This window comes from Pteropus medius, unplaced genomic scaffold (genome assembly GCF_902729225.1).
Source record: "Pteropus medius unplaced genomic scaffold, Ma_sr-lr_union100, whole genome shotgun sequence".
NCBI classification, from domain to species: domain Eukaryota; kingdom Metazoa; phylum Chordata; class Mammalia; order Chiroptera; family Pteropodidae; genus Pteropus; species Pteropus medius.
This window is the reverse complement of record NW_024354503.1, coordinates 923024-941740: the sequence shown is the minus strand read 5'-3', so window position 1 is coordinate 941740 and position 18717 is coordinate 923024. Positions and strand designations below refer to the sequence as shown.

General features: G+C 54.3%; 1 protein-coding gene and 1 pseudogene across 1 annotated transcript in view; one reads left to right on the top strand and one right to left on the bottom strand.

Annotated features, from left to right (window-relative positions):
* Positions 1-18717, top strand: part of KIF17 (kinesin family member 17) — a 33179-nt gene that overhangs the window by 6074 nt on the left and 8388 nt on the right. The window contains 8 exon segments of the mRNA XM_039854363.1: positions 680-781; positions 5560-5749; positions 8084-8133; positions 8135-8537; positions 12489-12598; positions 15377-15524; positions 17050-17603; positions 18552-18632. Coding sequence (XP_039710297.1) covers positions 680-781; positions 5560-5749; positions 8084-8133; positions 8135-8537; positions 12489-12598; positions 15377-15524; positions 17050-17603; positions 18552-18632 — 1638 coding nt within the window.
* LOC120596496 (uncharacterized) lies at positions 6417-6535 on the bottom strand (annotated as a pseudogene).

Below are 18717 nucleotides of genomic sequence, written 5' to 3'. Positions count from 1 at the left end.
TCTCCTTTCTATTGAGCAGTTGCTATAGACCAAGCCTTGTGCAAAGCCCTGTTTTATCCCACTGAACCCCTACGCTGGCCCAGGAGGTAACTGTCACCCCATTTTTGAGGTGGGGAAGCTGAGATTTGAAGTGCCTATAGGCCGGGTCAAGGTGGGTTATCCCAGTGTCCAGGCTGCAGCTGAGAATTGCCCTGGTGACCATTCGTGGCAATGCACAGAGATCCCTGCATCTGAGAAGTGGCAGAGTGGGGACTGGGACCCTGGTCAGCTGCAGAGCTCACTGTTCCTGTCCCCGGGACCCATCTGGTGACCCACAGGCGAGAGAGCTGCCAGGGATCAGCCCAGAGCCAGTGCTTGGTCTAGGCCTTACCTGTGGCCTTGGTTTCTCTCCCCAGTAATGGGGAGGTGTCTCCCATTTCCTGTCCCTTGAAGCTTGGAGAGAGAGCCTGAGACAATAGCAGTAGGAGAGTAAAGCAACTCTGTGAAGCCCGAGGGCTCCAAGCCGGAGAGGGAGACTGTGCCGGGCGGGCAGGCGAGGCTGGGTGGGGTGGGGGACTCCTCTTCCCTGGACATCGCCCCTCCTGCCATGATGCCCTGGCTGCAGAGGGGCTCAGGTTGCACAGTCAGGTCTGGCAGTGGGTGCTCAGGTGTCTTTGTTCTCTCCACCCACTCCCTGCAGTGTGCAGAGAATACCAAGTTTCTGGTCCGGGCCTCCTACCTGGAGATCTACAATGAAGACGTCCGTGACCTGCTGGGGCCTGACACCAAGCAGAAGCTGGAGGTAGGTGCACACCTGGCACAGGCAGATGGGGCCTGGGGGAGGAGAGAGGTCAGCATCAGGTGGTGCTCCCTCAGAAGTACAGGGAAGGTATCCTGAGAGCACAGTGGCTGTGTGGACTAGAGTGGGGACTTCTGAACTTGAATTTTGGAGTATTCCGAGTCCATGATGCAGGGGAGGGGTTAATGGGCCTACCTCCACCACACGCGGCAGGGCTGGACCTTGCCTGGGGTAATGCCACCTGTATCTATTGAAATAGATGGAGTTTTGTAATAGATACCATTTGAAAAGAGGGTTTCACTTCTAAAAAATTATTTTGAAAATCTCTAAGGGCCATTCAAGCTAAAAATAAGGTACTAATGATCGTCATTTATTGAGCACTTACTACTTACTGACTGCTTTAGGCACATTACCCATTTCGTACTCACAGTACCCTTGTTAGGTAGATATTATTATCCCCGATTTACCGATGCGGGAAGGGAGGTTTAGAGAGGTTAATTAACTTGCCGAAGATTCACCCAGCAGTAAGTGGCCAAACCTGGATTTGAACTCAGGTCTGTCTGACTTCAAGGTCCTGAATCTCAAACATCCCCTTTCACTGCTGCTGCTGGGCCCAGATTCTGGGACCTTATTCCCTTCAAAAGGGGTTTGGTGTAGGCGGGCCCCAGGACTGACGATATGACCTCATAAGGTTGTTATGAGGATCGAAAAAGGTAATGAAGGAGAGCCGCTTAGCACAGTGCTGCTGTATAGCAAGTGTTCAGTGTGTGAACCATTTTATGCCACTGAGATTCCAAGAAAGGACAGCAGATGTGACTGGGGGCTACACGGTGGAACCCTAGGGAGAAGGAGTCGAGACATGTTTTGTAAAAGGCTAGAATCAGAATGAAAGAACATCATTTCCCAACAGCGTGAAGTAGAATTAGACCCTCTGAGGGTTCAATCAAGGTAGGGAGAACCTGGCTAACCCTTTGGGGAGCTGAATGAAGTCAAGTGACCTGCCAGGAATGGATAACAGTGGCAAGGCTTGACCCGGGTCTGGGACACTTGGGTCTTCACCGTAGTGTGAGGCCTTGGTTATGTGTCCTCTCTGGGACTCTTTCAATGCTGGGTGGGCCTGGTCAGGTCCAAGGAGCAGAGGCCAGTGGGGGGAAGTGCTGGTGGTGGTCCCCCAACTCTGGTGCTTCTTATCTGACCAAGCAACCAATGGACCCCCCGAGAGGCCCACAAACAGTATTGGGGGTTGGCCCACCTCCTTCACAGTCAGAAAGCCCCAGGTAGGAGAGTGTCAGTCATTAGCGAGCATCAGCCCTGGGAGGTTGCTATGGAGATGCCCCTTTTATAGGTGAGGAAACTAGGCTGGGAAAGCAGAAGTGACTTGAGGTCACTGAGCTAGGAAGTCACAGAGTCAGGGCTGGACATCTTCCCTCACCCGAACTGCTTAAATCTCCCCAGGCCACATGCCTTGCCAGCCGTGGGGAGGGGGCGGAACCAGGCAAAGGGGCTGCCACCGATGCCTCCCAGTCCTCTGGACCCTCCCTGTCTTCCAGATTAGACAGGATGCTGGACCGGTTCCCACACCATCCCCACCCACGTGGGGGCAGGGATGTTTCTCTGCTCTGCTCCAGAGCAACCCCCAGTTGCTCTGGCTTCATTTGAGGGCATTGTGAGTTCCTCTCTCACTGGCAACCTCTCCATGGCCCAATGGAACAGATTGGACCTCAGAGAGCAGATGTCTTGAAAAACTTGTGTGTAAAAAAAATCCTTAAGATTTTGAGCCAGGAAGACCCTTGGAGAGGTGGCCCAACCCTTTCCTGGTATAGACGAGGAAATTGAGACCCAAGGAGAGGAAGGGACTTGGCCAAGGTCGCAGAGCAAATTAGTAGTTGTTGCACCAGAACTTGCGGAATCTGAGTGGTCAGGTGCTTTCCTCCCGGTATTTTGGAGGGTCAGCAATATAGGAAACTCCTGGGGCAGTAAGAAGCCAGAAATGAGATTCCAGTCAAGAGAGGGACGTCCATTAGTTGATTCATTCATTCAACAAAGATATACTGAGAAGAGACCGAGGGTACAGGCCACATGAGTGTGAGCTCCCTCCATCCCTCTCAGGACCACCCCCGCCCCCCAACCCCCTGCTTCTCTGCTTCTCCCAAACACAGCAATGCCGGGCCCTTTCTGTGCAGGAACCTCCTCCAGCCTCTCACCTGAAGTCTTTCCACTGTCTTCTTTATCCTGGAGCTAGAGCAGCTGAGTCATAGCTCAGCCCCCCGGGCTGGGGAATGGGGAGAGGAGAAAGGCACAGAAAGTTGCAGCACACACGTGTCAGCCCTGAAAGGCCAGCCTTGCGCGATCAGGGCCCCCTGCCAACCCACACTGGGGCAGCAGGGGGCCCTCCTCCCTTCCTCATTAACCTGGACCCTACAGTGGCCTCAGTACCGAGGCCCTAAGGGGCCAAGTGCGGGCAGCTACGTGCACTTGCCCTAGCTGGGCCACGGGCCTCAGGCTGCTTGCCGGGAGCTGCCAGAGACAGATGGGCTCCCCATGGGTGCACCGAACTTTTGCCCTTGTTCCTCCCGGAGGAGGTACAGGTGGGTTTTCACATAAACCTCACGACAGCCTTAGGAGGAGGTGCTGTTCTTATCCTTTATTATAGGTGGGGAAACTGAGGCTCGGTGTGCCAGGGGAAGACCAGATATGAACCCAGGTGGGCAGGCTCCACAGCATAATGCGGGGCCTGGTCATGTTGGTAATGAGGGGTTATTAGATCGGTAAGGGCCAGCAAGAGATTTGAAGAAGCAGAGTTACACTTCCTCTCTGCAACCACCATGGACCATCATGGAACACAGCCCAGTATTGCTGGAGGCGGATCCTCCACTCGTATCCACCAGCACCCCGCATCCCGGCAGAGTGTCAGGACTCCCTCCTCCATGGGTGCATTTCTTGGCTCTGGACCAGTGGCAGACTCTCCTGCCTGAACATCCCAGCTGGTTGCCATGGTGACCAGGCAGCCTTGTAGCTGAAGGAGCAGTTACCAAGGAACAGGGCGCAGCTGGTGGCTGTCACTCAGTGTCTCCCTAGCTCAGTGGTAGGTGAGGGCAGGAATAGTGGGGGAGGGATGGAGGGAGCAGGGATCACAAGGTGAAAGGCAGGCCTTCCTAGGTCTAAACATGAGGTTGGGGGGGTACCCCTAAGTGAGGAGTTGCCTCCCTGCCCCCTTTTCTGCTCGTGACAGACGGACCATCCTCACCCTCCTCATGACCTGTGTTCCTGAGCCCCATCCAAGTACCTGCAGAACTTTTAATTAGTTCCGTTCTCTTCTTAATCTTCATAATAGTCACGCAGAAGTAGGACTTATCATCCTCATTCTACAGATGAGGAAACCAAAGCTGAGAGGGGCAAATTGACTTCTGTAACTAGCAAATGACAGAAGCAGATTTCTACTCCAGGCCTGTACGATTAATAGGAGCTGCATTCTTCCTGAAGCCAGGAGCAACCGCTCCCTCACCTGGGCCTGCTCAGTGCCAGACAGGCTTCTAGGTTCTTCTTGGGAACATGGCAGCGATCGAAACAGGCGGCTCTCGGGCACACAGGTCGGCTGCCTTCATGCCATGCTCTGTTCACAGGGTCTCCTGCTTCTGTTTTTTTTAATCTGTCCTCACAGTGGCCTCTAGATCAAGATCAACCCTTTGTCATGTCAAGCTCCAGTTGCTTCAGAATGCTCCAGGCTCTCTCCTAGCCCTGCCTCTGGACCCTTCCACTGTCTGTGCCCCCAGTTGCTGCCCTGCCACTAATAACTGTGTGACCTTCGGCAAGTCACTTAACCCTTCTGTGCCTCAGTTGTTTATGCCATAAAGCCTAGTCCTGCAGGCCGGCTCTGGCTGGTTCTCCAAATTTTGGTAGATGGGCAAGCCTGTGCTTGCCACCCCTCCCCCCGCCCACTGTGCGATATGGACGCAACCCCACCTCGGACCCCGAAGCTGTCAGGAGCAAAGCCTCTGAGCCTTCTGTGGCTCAGACCAGCAGACAGATGACTATTGTCCTAATTCACTCTGCTCTTGCCAGAGTAGTTTTATTTCTTCTCACACTTGAAAAATATTGCGTTTCACAGCTCTGTGTCAGCAACAAAACAACTTGGCTGCCTGGAGAGCGAGCAGGGAGTAATCAGATAAATTAATTTACTCACTGCCATCGCGCTGAGGGCCTGCTTGAGCCGTGGGCCGATGGGAGGTCTGGGCGGCAAATGGCACTTCACCGGCCATGATCCAAGGATCTGGGAACGGGCGTGTTTCCCTGGAGCTGTGGCAGAGAGGCAAAGAGCCATGTCGACAGGGCACAGGGGAACACTCAGAGCCCTTGGATGACAGAGTCAGCCCCGGGGAGCTAAAGTGCCCAGACTGAAAGCCAGCTGCATAATAATAGCACTAACAACAGTGAGGACAGTGGCTTGCCTTTGTGGGGCACTTGCCATGTGCCAGGCAACGTGCCAAGCATTGTATGGGCCTTAGTTTGCTAAATCCTCACCACCTCCCTAGGAGATAGGTATCTCATACCCAGTTTACAGACGTGGAAATTGAGGCTCAGAGAGGTTCAGTCACTGGCCCAAGGTCCCACAAGTAAGAGGTAGTGGTGGGTGAGGCTGTCTCCACCTGGAGCAAACCCTCTGGCTAATAGGGTATTTGGGGTGCCGACTGCTGTGCGGGAGGGCGAAGGTGGTCTGAACGAGGCCCTTTCCTCGGGGATGCCTACCCCACCTGCCCCTGGCCCGTGCCTCCGGCCCACAGCTGAAGGAGCACCCGGAGAAGGGCGTGTACGTGAAGGGGCTCTCCATGCACACGGTGCACGACGTGGCCCAGTGCGAGCGCATCATGGAGACGGGCTGGAAGAACCGCTCGGTCGGCTACACCCTGATGAACAAGGACTCCTCACGCTCCCACTCCATCTTCACCATCAGCATCGAGATCTACGCCGTGGGTATGTGGAGCCTGGCGGGGTGGAGGGGCCAGACGACCTGAGCTGGGTTCAACTTCTGCTTTTGCCACAGACCTCCCGTGTGACCTTATGATGGTCACTGCCCCTTTCTGGGCTTCGGTCTTCTGATCTTCACAAAGAAGGGGTTGGATAAGATGATCTTGAAGGCTCTTCCACCTCCACTGATACTCAGTAAGGCCAAGACACCTCACCTCTCAGAGCCTCAAAGCCCCATCTGAAACTGGGAAGGGGCTCGAACTGCCTGCAGGAAACATGAGAGGACCCTCCCCGTGCTAGGACCCATGTTGCCAGGACAAACAGCATCAACAACAACAACAATAATAATACTGGTAGCTACCACTGAGCACTTACTGTGTGCTGTGCAGTTTATATGCATTAGTGCATATGACCATGGGTGGTGGCTGCAGAAAAATGCATCACTCACGGCCTTTTCTAACCAGTCCCCTACAAGATGTTACAGTAGTTTCCCGTTTTTCCTTGTAAATAATGGCATCATGAACATCTTTGTGCACAAAACCTTTCTGCTTTTATTTACTTTATTTTTTTATTTTTTATTTTAGATGAGGCAACCCTTGGTTGACCTCACAGATTACAAGGACCTAGTCAGCTTACAACCCCTTATTTATTTTTTTAATTTTTTTATTTTTTACGCCTACAGCACCTGATCTTCCTAGGTGGTCTCCCATCCAAGTACTAACCAGGCCTGACCCTGCTTAGCTTCCGAGATCAGATGGGATCAGGCTTCTTCAGGGTGGCCTGGCTGCAGACAAAACCTTTCTTCTTTTAGAGACATTTCCTCAGATCAGGTTCCCTGGAGTCCATCTGAAGCAGAGGGCACAGACCTGTCTAAAGTTCCCAGTACATTCTGCAAAGTGCTTTCCAGAACGGCGATTCCATGTCCCGCCTTCCTGCTTTTTTTTTTTTGTAATAGCGAAAAAATTAAGCCCCTTTCATGTTCAAGTCTGTACTGCAGCGGTCCCCAGCCTTTTGGGCACTAGGCTCCTATGAGAATCTAATGCCTGATGATCTGAGGCGGAGCTGAGGCAGTGATGCTGGCGCTGGGGAGCAAATCCAGATGAAGCTTCCTTCACTTGCCCGCCACTCACCTCCTGTTGTGCGGCCTGGTTCCTAACAGGTCACTGGCCAGTACTGGTCCATTCCCCTGCTCTACTGGGTACCAGCCAAATTTCTTTACTTCAGGCTCCTGTGCCCATGGGCAAAGCTAGGTCAATTCTGGTTTCAACCAACAGGAAACTAAGAAAGAAGCCCCTGCCCCTCTGTCTTGTCTCACTTGGGACCGTTTATGGTATCATCTAGAGATGAGGAGAATTATTAATAGAATTAAGAGCGGCAAGCTGTCATTCAGTGAGCACTTGCTACGTGGCAGGCACAACCCTGAGCTCTTCCCATGTGTGCTATCAGTGTAATCCTTACAACACCGCCTCGGGGCGGGTCTTTGATTCTGAGCTGAGGCTCAGAGTCAAGTGAAGCTATTTCCCCAAGTTTCCTAGCAACTAAGGGATGGATCTCCCAAGACTGAACTTCCCAGGTCTGTGTCTCCAAAACCTGTGCTCTGAGCCCCTGCTTCCAACCAGGGGGTGTCCGGCCTCCTGTCGCCCTCAGCACTCGGGGTCTGCCCTGCTAGCACAGCTCAGTCACTGCAGAACCAGGCTTGTTCTCAGAGGAAACAAACGCCTGCTCTGGGCCAGGCCCTGTGCAGACCCTGCAAAAACATGCTGTCGGTTTCCTCCTCCCAACAGCTAACCCTAACCCTGTGGTTAGTCTCATTTTGTTGATATGACAATTGAGGATCAGAGAGGTGCATGCCTCTGCCAAGGTCACACAGCAAGTAAGGGGCAGGACTGAGACAGGAACCAGGCCCAAGAGTCTCCAAACCTGACGTTTTTTTGCATTAAAGGATACAAATCCCTGGTGACCCAGTCACATTCCCCCAACTCCCCACTTCTGGCCTCACAGGAAGTCTGTAGGAGCTGTCATGATAGCTGTAAGAAATTCTGCTGCACTCAGAGAATAGTCTGTGTCTCCCAGGCCCTGCTCCCTGGAGTGAGACAGCCCCGGGTCCTGATCCTGGCTCCACCACTTGGACTTTGGGCAATTAAATGCCCTTTCTGAACCTCAGTATCCTCATCTGTAAGATGGGAACAGTGATAGCGCCTCCTTCATGGAGGTCCTGGGCGGCTGAAATGAGACCCTCCGTGGGTGGTGAGCTTGATTCCTGATAGCTAACTGCCCTCGTTACTGTGGGGGGTGGGGGTCACCCGAAGGCCCTCACCCTTCTGCCTGGTTGGTCTGCAGACGAGCGGGGCAAGGACCACCTCCGGGCGGGCAAGCTGAACCTGGTGGAACCTGGCGGGCAGCGAGCGGCAGTCCAAGACGGGAGCCACGGGGGAGCGGCTCAAGGAGGCCACCAAGATCAACCTGTCGCTGTCGGCGCTGGGCAATGTCATCTCGGCCCTGGTGGATGGGCGCTGCAAACACATCCCCTACCGGGACTCGAAGCTGACACGGCTGCTGCAAGACTCGCTGGGAGGCAACACCAAGACGCTGATGGTGGCCTGCCTGTCTCCCGCGGACAACAACTACGACGAGACGCTCAGCACGCTGCGCTACGCCAACCGAGCCAAGAACATCAAGAACAAGCCACACATAAATGAGGACCCCAAGGATGCCCTCCTGCGCGAGTACCAAGAGGAGATCAAGAAGCTCAAGGCGATTCTGGCCCAGCAGATGAACCCCAATAACCTATCAGGTGGGGCAGCTCGCGGAGGAAGTGGCAGAAGGGTCAAGGGTCAGAGAGAAAGGCTCTCTCCCTCGGTCTCCCTGCTGCTAGTCTCCCATCTGAGAGATGTGGAGGCAGCGCGCTGTGTCCTTTCAACTTCATGGGAGCATAGCTTTAGAAAAGGCAGCGAGAGCCCTGGTTGGTGACAGCTCCGATGGTGTCTGCTTGCCGATGCCCCAGGAAGAGGCTGGTCCGTCTGGCCTGTCCCATCAGCCCTGGGCTCTCTTACCTACTCCCCGCTTCTGGGCTGCACATTCGTCATCCCCTCGTCTGCCTACCGTCCTTGTGGCAGCATCGTGATGCTGTGCTGCTCAGTAGCTGAATGACTCACTCCCCCACATCCCATCTATGGTCCCAGTTAGGCACCTTGTGACGGCAGCTCCCACGCCCAGGCGTTTGGCAGGTGGAAGTCCATACCTGGAACACAGGCCTGCAAGGTCCTTGCAACTGAGGGACTCCAAGGTTTTCTTTATCTGAGAAACCCTTGGGGAAGGGAGCACAAAAGAGCCTAAGTCCACCTCCCCACCCACATTTCTCTCTATCTATTCATTCTATGCACATACCCATCCACCCACCCATCCATTCAGTCATCCATCCACTTAATCTACCCATCTATTCACCCGTTCTCTCTACCCACCCTATCTATCCTACCATCCACACATCTACCTATTCATTTGCTTCATCCTGTTATCCAGCCTTTTATCCATCTTTCCACTCACCCACCCACTGTCCATCCAGAGTTCACTAAGCAGCCCCTCTGTGTATGGACCTGTGCTGGGCACTAGGGATGAACCAGAGATGAACCAGATCTAGGCTCTGCCTCATGGGCACCTTGTCTCCTGGGGCTGATCATGTACAGCTCTCTACCCAGCACACCATCATGTGTGTCTAGGGTAGAGGGCTGTACAGGCACCACAGGGCAGAAAGGAGTGTCCAAGTTCAACCAGGGGCGGGGTATGGTCAGGGAGGGAGGCTTTACAGAGGAGGGGTAATCAAGCAGTGTCTTGGGATGGGGCGAGAAGTCTCCCTGTTAGGCTGAGAGAGGCCATTGAGTGCAAAGATGCACAAAACTATAAAGTGTGTTTGGGGAACCAGAAGTACTTCTGCTGGCTGCACGCTGAGTAGGGTGGGGGAGATGGCCAGGTAGAGGGTGGCAGGGGCCGGAGTGGCGGCGACCTTGAACACCATGATGGGGAGTCCACTTTGGCAGTCTGCCTTGCTCCTCTCTCCCTACCTCCCCACCTCTGGTCCTACTCACCCCCGAGGTTGGTAAGGGGAAGCTGGGTGGAGGAATGGCGAGAGGCACCAGGAGGGAGTCAGAGAGGCTCTGCCAGTGGCTCCCCAGACCTGGCAGCTAGCATTTATGCAGCCTTTCGGGGGTGATCGTGGCAGCCTTGTGGGGTCGGGGTGTTAGTGTCCCCTCCTCCTGGATTAGGAACATGCAGCTCAGCAAGCGGAGGTGACTAGTGCAGGGCAGAGCAGAGAGCTGAGCAGTAATAGCCAGTTCACTCCCTGGCTCCCTGGCCCAGCAGCTTGGCTTCTCTGAGCCTCAGTTTCCTCATCTGTGAAATGGGGGTAACAACAACACCTGCTTTGTTATGGTTTGAGGCAGTTTGGGAGGATTGCATGAAGTAACGAACGTGTGGCCTGAGCACATAAAGCTCATTAGACAATGCGTGACGCTTTCACTCTATAGTGGGGCCTTAATCCAGGTGTTTGTGACGCAAAGCTCTGCGTGCTTCCACCACGCGGGACTGGCCCTTAGCCATCGCCCTCTCAGCCCGGTTCTGCCCTCCGGGGACTGTCACATTTCTCTCTTCCCCTGATGGTACAACTTGAAACACTGGTCTGTTTCACTGACCGCAGTTTTCCTCCTTCCACAATCTCGCGCCCGGTCCGGGCCCCGTCCCCCTGAGGCTGCCCTTGTCGCGGATGACCTCCTGTGATCCAGCACAGCCATCGGTGCTCAGGCAGGCCTCAGCTGTCCTCGGCGTCGGCATCGGGTCACTCACTCAGCCGATCCCCTTCAAGCCCCCTCCCTTCTCCATGCTTCCTGGACATGCTCCCTCCCGGTTCTCCTCCCACCTGTCCGGCCCCTCACACAAGCCCACCCCTTCCCTAACCTCCTGATGCTAGCCTATCGCAGGGGCGGCCCTCTCCCCTCTCTCTGCACGCACCCTGAAGGTGGATTCCTCTGGTCTCATGGCTTTAAATGCCATCTCTAAGCTCAAGGCTCTCACTTGTAGACCTCCGGCCTGGCCATGTGATTTGCGTCCAGGTCTTAATTTATACGGGTGACTGAATGGTGACACAGAGAGGTCAATACCATTGAAAGAAAGGTTTTATGTTATTCACAGTTACCCTAGAAACGAGAGGCGGGCACACCGTGCAGGGCCACAGGGGGAAGCACCAGGGTCAGTCTGGAGCCGGAGAGGAGCACGGGGCCAGCCTGAGCCAGAGCCTGCACTGGGGTTTCCGTGGGAAAGACAAGGCAGGGCAGCGGAAACAGTGTGGGACTGGCTCATTTGAATAATGCCGGTATGTTCGGGGCACAGGGGCTGTCCCTGGACCCAGGCCCTGTGGTGACCGAAGGCCGGGGAAATGCTGGCTTGGCATGAGTTAGATAGAGAAGGTGGTTAGGAGCATGGGCTCGAGCTCGGATGGTTTGTGTATGAGAGACAGGCTCACCGACAAGTTATTTACTCTCTCTGGGGATTAGCTGGCCCTGGGAGGGGTGGTCTCCCCGCCGTCCAGCAAGTCCCCCAACATGTCAAAGCATCATAAAATGTAGAAAATTTATAAAAATGATTGATAACATGTGTCCTCTGAATTCCAGACTTGAATATCCAGCTGTCTATTAACTTAACACATCCAACGTCGAGCTCTTGATCTTCCCCAGAGCTGCTTGTCTTGCAGCTGTCCCCGCCCAGCTGATGGCAACTCTCTCCTTGCAGGTGTTCAAGCCAGAAGCCCTGCGGTTATCCTTGGCTTCTAGAGAGCTCCAACCCGTATCTAATCTAGCAGTAGATCCTGTTCTCTCTCAAAACATATCCAGGATCTGTCCCCTGCTGTCCCCCTGCCCTGAGCCACTATTATCTCTCACCTGAATTACTGCGGAAGCCCCCAGTAGGTCTCCCGGTGTCTGCCCTTGACCCCGCTCAGTACATTCTCCACACAGCAGCCAGCGAGATCCTGCCCAAATGCAAATCTTTTCACCGCCCGGCGCAGACCCTCCCAATGGCCAGTTTATCCCAGAGTCAAAGCCGAGGCGCTCACCACGGCCTGCGAGGTCCCCCTGATCTGGCCCCGTGCCCTCTCCCTCTTCCTTTTCGCCCATACTCTCCCTCTCTCACTCCACTCCCGCCACGTTGGCCTCCTGACAGTCCAGGCCCCTGTCCACTGCAGGACCTCTGCACTCACTGCTCCCTCTGTCTGTCCCCAGGACCTCTGCCCGCTTTGCTCTGCCCCTCACTTCCTTCAGATCGCTGTTCTCCTCTTCCCGTGTCTAAGAGCCCTTCCCTGACCTCTCTGTTTAAAGCACACGGCTCCCTCTTGGTTCATACTCCTGAAAACCCTCCCGCTTTCTTCCTCTCCTCAGAATGCATCGCTTTGTGACGTCATCAGTTTGCCTTATTTATTTTGTTCGCCTTTCTCTCCCAATTGAAAACTCAACTTGTGGGGGTGGAGTTTTGTCTGTTTTGTTCAATAGCTCATCTCCAGTGCCTAGAACATGTAGTGCTCAAGAAATATTTCTTGAATGAACGAATAAATTAGCATTTTACATAGAGACATGCTTCAAATAAGTTCAATACTTTGAAGACTTTTTGAATGAGCCTGTGGTTGTCTTTATGGATTTCTGCTGAGCTCCTGCAAACCACGTGTACTTTGGTCACAGCCCTCTCCTCTCTGCTTTTCTCCCAGCCCTGCTGTCCAATCAGGTGCCCCTAAACCCTGTCCAAACTGAGGAGAAGCCGTTGCCCCCACCTGTGATCCAGCATGACACGGAGGCCGAGAAGCAGCTGATCCGGGAGGTGAGACCCAGGGCAGATGGAGAAGGGTAGGCAGGTGGGGCTTGTCTGACCATCTCGAGAAGGGTGTCGTGTCAACCTCAGCATCACCTCAGAGGTGATATAATCTCCCTTTTGGAACTCAGAAAGCTGAGGCTCAGAGAGGAGCCATGACTTGCCTAAAGTCACAAGGCTAGGGGGAGAGTCAGAGCTGGGATTTGAACTTGGGTCCCCGACTCTAGAGTCCAGTCTATCTCACATCAGTGAGAGAACAGAAGGGGGAATGGGGGCATCTCCAGGAGCGCGGCCTGTCTTCAGCACAGCAGTAAGGGGTGGCTGTGGGCTGATGGAAGTGGAGAAGGCATTCCTGGTAGTGAGAACGGCCTGTGCAAAGGCCAGGCAGTCAGAGCGGAAGGAGTCGGTCCCCTTAGCAGGTTCCAGCAAGCCTGGGCGGAAGGCAGGGCAGCCAAGGCGGGCAATGGGGAGCCCTCAGGTGCTCGTCTGACCAGTGGACAATTGGGGTGTTGGCCTCTCAGGAAAAGCTGTCACCTGGGGCTCCCTGACTCTAGGCTCTGTTGGTTTCCAGAGGTTCCTGCCACTTGAGGGCCACATTCTGAGACCCAGGCACGTGGTGGGGTTTGACATTCAACAGTCCCTTTAGGGCCCTGGCTTTGTCCTGGCGGAGAACCTAATGCCAGCAGGGACAGTGCTGTGGGGACTGGGGCTGGATGTGTCTGCTGCTGGACTTTTGCCACTTGACTATGACCTCAGGTGGGGTCAGCCCTGAGGCCCCTGGAAGTCCCAGCCAGGTTGTGAAGGCCTGGGGCCCAGCCTCTGAAGGGGGAGACTGGGTAAGGCCTGGGGGTCTCAGTTTTGTGGGTTAGAAGGCTGGGGGAAATTGACCTAAGGCTCCCTAAGTACTGCCCATGACAGGCGGAGGCTGTTACTGTTCGGGCAGAGGCCCAATTGTGGGCCCCGGATGGACCCTGTCCTGGCCTCTGTGAGGATTCTGGGAGCTCAGCTGCTCTCTCTCTGCCTTTCCCCCTGCTGGTCTGGGGGCTCCTGAGGCAAGATCGGGGTATCAGGTCCATCTCTGGAGCCCTGAACCCGGCTGCTGGGGAAGTGTTAGGATGAGGGGGCCTTTGGTGATAGCTGAGCCCAAGCCCACAGAATGAGAGGCCATACTTTGGGGGTTCAGAGTAGGTTTTGGAATCACATAGCAACAGGTAGATGTAGTCACAAAACAGTAGGGGTGGGGAGGGTTGGCCAGAGGCTGGAAGCTTCCTCCCCAAGGAGGACCGGCTGGACGTGGGGCACCTTGGCTGTCAGATAGGCAGGGTGCTGCCGCCCCCTAGTGGTCATCAGAGAGAAGAGATGCTGTTTGGGCTGGAGGGTCCTCCTTCCCTGGAGATGGGGTGTCACCTGCCTCCTCCTTGTGAGGCAGCTCAGTGAGCACTGCATCTGAGCATTGCTGCCCGAGGTCGCTGCCACCAAGTTTGTTTTCTGACCTGGAGTATCTGCGAGCCACACTTGGAGGAAGAGTCAAAGGCGTCTGTCTTCCCTCACCCCGCCCCGCCACCATTCTTTCTTTCACGTATGATTCTTGCATTTATTGAGCACCTACTACGTGCCTGGAACTGTACTTTCCCTTCCATTCCAGAACCAGGCAGGATGCTCAGGATAAGGGAGGTGGCCCCCACGTGTAATGGAGAGGGTGCTGGGCTAGGAATCAGCTCAGCCACGAGCCAGAAGTGTGACTGTGGACGTGACTCTGGGCTTTAGTCCACCAGCCGTATGTGGTGGGATTGGGGCTAGGAGATTCCTAGGGTCCTAGCTTTTACATTCTGCAAGTCCTGTTCTTAGGCTCTGTGACCTTGATCAGGTGGCTTAAGCTCTCTGAGCCTATTTCACACCTCTAGAATGAGTATACTAACTAGCAGCTTTCCTCTACATAAAGGGGTCTCATCATTGGATTGTGTAGCAAGTACCAAGCAAGACTCAGGGGTCTGGGTTTGCACTTCAGCCTCCCATTCAAGCATCAGCAAGCATTTTCTGAGCACCTACTAGGCACTGGGCAATATAGCTGGAGGCACTCGTGGGGCCAAAGAAGAGTTTTTATTGCTTTTAAAATTGGAAGTAATCGATCACGTTGTGTAGACTGCCAGGAATGGTCTAGTACCGAGGGAGAAATCCGTGGGGTAGGAGGGGGAGCTGGGGATTGAAAGAGCAAAGTCCTTTAGTGGGGTGGCTTGGCTTCAGATGTTTTGTACACTGTCACAAGAGGACATGGAGCTTCCAGGCAGACTTGCATGTGGACAGGAAGACGTGGGGCTGAGAAGGTGAGGGAGTTCACACCCAATGGCTTCAGTGTTCTCCGTGTGGTACGAGACAGGAAATTAGGGGAGCGGAGGGCTCCAGAGAGAAGGAAATTGGAAGGACTGGATTGAGGACCATTTGGTTAAAACCTATTTGTTGATGCAGAAAGGTGTTCATGATATATTGCTGTGTGGAGAAAATAGACTACAAACCAACACATAATTTATTAACCTGTTAAAAATTCATAGAGAAAAATTCAGAATGATCTTCACCAGCCATTAATCATCCCAGTGTCATGTAGGTAATTTTAATTCTGTTCTTTTGGCTTATTTATGTTTTTTGGATTGTTTAAATGACAAAAAAAAAAAGAAAGGAATACTGAAAGCTGTGTTTTAAAATGGTGATACAATGCTGCCCCCCTCTGTGTCCCATTTCCCCTGCCCTGCCCCCGCCCGTCCCCTACCCCGCCTCCCCCGCCACTCTCAGGAGTATGAGGAGCGCCTGGCCCGGCTGAGGGCGGACTATGAGGCAGAGCAGGAGTCCAGGGCCCGGCTGGAGGAGGACATCACTGCCATGCGCAACTCATACGATGTGAAGCTGTCCACGCTGGAGGAGAACCTGCGCAAGGAGACAGGTGGGCGCCCGCCCGGGCTGTGCAGAGGGGCGGCCGGCCCGCTTTCTTCCTCATCTTATTAACTGACGTTTATAGGGCACTTTCTACTACCAGGATCAATTCTGTTTCCTCCTCACAGCAGCCCGGTGAGCTAGGTACCACACTTACTCTCATTTCATAAACGAGGAAACCGAGGCACAGAGAGGGTAAGTAACTTGGTCACACTGGTAAAGTGGAGCCAGGATTTGAACCCAGGCAGTCTGCCCCCAGAGCCAGTGTTTTTACCCATGGCACTGTGTCATGAGGTGTTGGCCACCGGTTGGGCTCCAGCCCAAGGCCGGCTTTACGGAGTTGTAACATATCCCTCATGTTTTATGGGTAAGTCCCATCCCCAAGTTTCTGCATCTTCAACAGTCTCCTCTCACTTTTGAGCCCAACTGTTACCAAAGCAACCACATCCCATAGTAAACATTCAATCATTAGCAAGAACTCTAACCTACCTGGAAGTTTTTTTTGACATTCCAGACTGTTCCACCCCGTCACTATCATTCAAACACCCATGCCGCCAAGCGGCTCAGATTTTCTAATACTTACCCAAACACTGCAAAATCCATCTTGTAATGATGATGATGTTGGTCATGTCATTGGTACCATTTTGGGGGCATTGCTGTGTGCCAGGTACTGGGTGTGTGCTTCCACCAAACTCCCTCATGGAGGCAGGACTCACCGAATCCTCATGTTGCAAGACGAGGCTTGGAGAGGTTCAGGAACACTGAGCTAGGGAGTGGATGTCCTCTCTCAGCAAATGGAACATCCAAACTGTCTCAGGGTTTGGATGGACCAGCTTCTAGGGAAGGGTCCCCTCATTCTAACCTTTAATAGGACACAAGCGACCAAGCAGCAGATGAGATGGAAAGGAGTCAGCCTAATACCCATGAGGTGGGAGCACTAAGGAGGCCTGTGTGATTGTAGGCCCACCGCCCCGTCCCCGCCCCCCAGGCTGGCAGGAAGATGCCTCTCTCGGTCTAGACCCAGAGACAGAGGGCAGGTCTCCGAGTGATTTTATTGAGTCTAACATTCATCCACAGAGTTTGCTAAACTCCCATGGGTCTAGAATATCCCTTGGACATGAGTCCTGAGCTGGGCACTCCAGCGGGGAACCCTTGGCATCTTAGGGGTGAAAGCTAATGATCAGGAGCTCTCAGCCTTGGTGGCAGTAAGACCAACAGGCAGTCAGCTTGCTTGTTAAGAGCAGTCCCAAGGCAGGGTGGTCAGAGCCCACCATCTAACAGCTGGGGTGGTCAGAGAATGGAGAGATCATGGCACTGGTTAGGGTAGGCTTCCTGGAAGAGGTGGTAGGAGATAGGGTTTGAGTTCTGATAGGGGAGAGGGCAGTGGGACAGAGGCAGAAAGCCAGTAACTGGGGATCCTGGGAGGCTCTGACTCTTCAGCTGGTCTCCTGGAGACAGTGGGCTTGGGACCAGCTTCTAGGGAAGGGTCCCCTCATTCTAACCTTTAAAAACTAAAAGAAGGTCTCCACTTGCAGAAGCTGTCCTGAAGGCAGAAGTCCTCTACAAGGCTGACGTCATGTCCAGGGTCGAGTTTGCCAACATATCTGATTACTCACCTCCTTTTGAGTATGAGATAGCTGTGAAACCTGAGATCTACTCCATGATTGACACTCGACCCAGTGAGGACGTCCCCAAGACTGAGGTTCCTTCCCAGTCTGAGGACCTGCCCAAGATGGAGACCTCCAAGTCTGAGATTTCTTTTGGGTCTGATGAGTCATCCACACTCGAAGAAGCCTCCGTGTCTCAGGCCTTCCCTGGGCCCGCGGAGCCCTCCAACCTGGAGTTCTCCTCTGTGCCCGAGGTGGAAGCCGAGAGCAAATACTTCCTGGGTGAGAATCTCAGCCAGGAAGTCCCCCGGCTGGAGGAGGAGCCCTTCCTCCAGGATGAGGAGCCCCAGGTGATGCCCCTGGAGCTGCTACCAGTCCTGCACGACCCATTTGCAGAAGTAGAAGCAAAGCTGGCCATGCTCTCCTCCACCATGGCTGGGGCAGACGTGCCCCAGGCGGACGTACCCAAGGGCCTGACGCAGGTAGCTGATGTCATGCAGGATGGCATGCAGAAATTCAGCGGGCAGAGCTCGGCTGGGGACATGGAGGTCATTGGGCGTGCACAGATGTCTGACCTCTGCGGCTCCAGCACCACCTCCACCTCCTCCACGGTGGCTCTGACTTGGTGGCTGGCTCAGGGTGCTAGTGCTCAGGGGTCTGGGAAAGAGAAGCTCTGTCTAATGCTCTGTAAATCAGTAGGGAAGTTGGGATCGAGATCCAAGTCTATGCCAGCAACTGTTCTGCTGATGGAGGGACACCTGCATGGGAGTTTGCTGTGTTGCCATGGTTACACTGAGCTTCCAGGCCTGAGAGAGCTGGAGGCGGCCTTGGTCAGCTCTCATACTTTTGCAGGCTCAGAGCAGCGAGCCGGGCTGGGGTCTCCGGGAATCCAGGTTGCTCAGGCATCACCCGGGACCCGCCACGGTGCTCTCCCTCCACCCCGCCCCTCTGTCAGTCTTCTCCCTTTTCAACTCTCATTTTTCGTGTTTAATTTTTTTCCCTCTTTCTTCTCTTTAACCCTTGCCTTGCCTTGCCTCGCCCGCATGTATGAGTGTAAAGAACACAGGCCTTTGAATCAGAAAAACCTGGGTCCAGATCCCAGCCGTGCCACACTCACTTAGTTGTGTGACCTTGGGCAGTCACCCTTCTGGGCCTCTGTTTCCTCGTCTATAAAATGAGGCTGACGCATGCTTCGCATGAGGCAATGCGGGTAACGCTTCTAGAACACAGCGGGCGCTCAGAACATGCCCTGCCTCCCCTCTGTCCCCTGTTCTCTCCCCTCATCTCTTCACCCTTCCTTCCCTTCTTTCCACAGTGGCAGGCAGGAGGGGGTGGGGTTGGGGAGCTGAAGGGGAGGTCGGGGGTTAGGGGAGCAGAGGCTGAATCTAGCCCAACCATTCCTCTTCCTCCCCCACCCATTCTCCTGCAAGCACCCCTCCATGACCGATGTCCTGGAGCCCAATGACCTCAGGCCCGAAGCTGAGGTAGCCAGCGACCTCCTGCCTGGGACCGTGAGTACCCCCGGGCTGGCCCTCTGTGTGGTGGGAGGACTTCCAGGGGCCTGGGTCTTCCTGTGACACTGCGCTTATCTCCTCC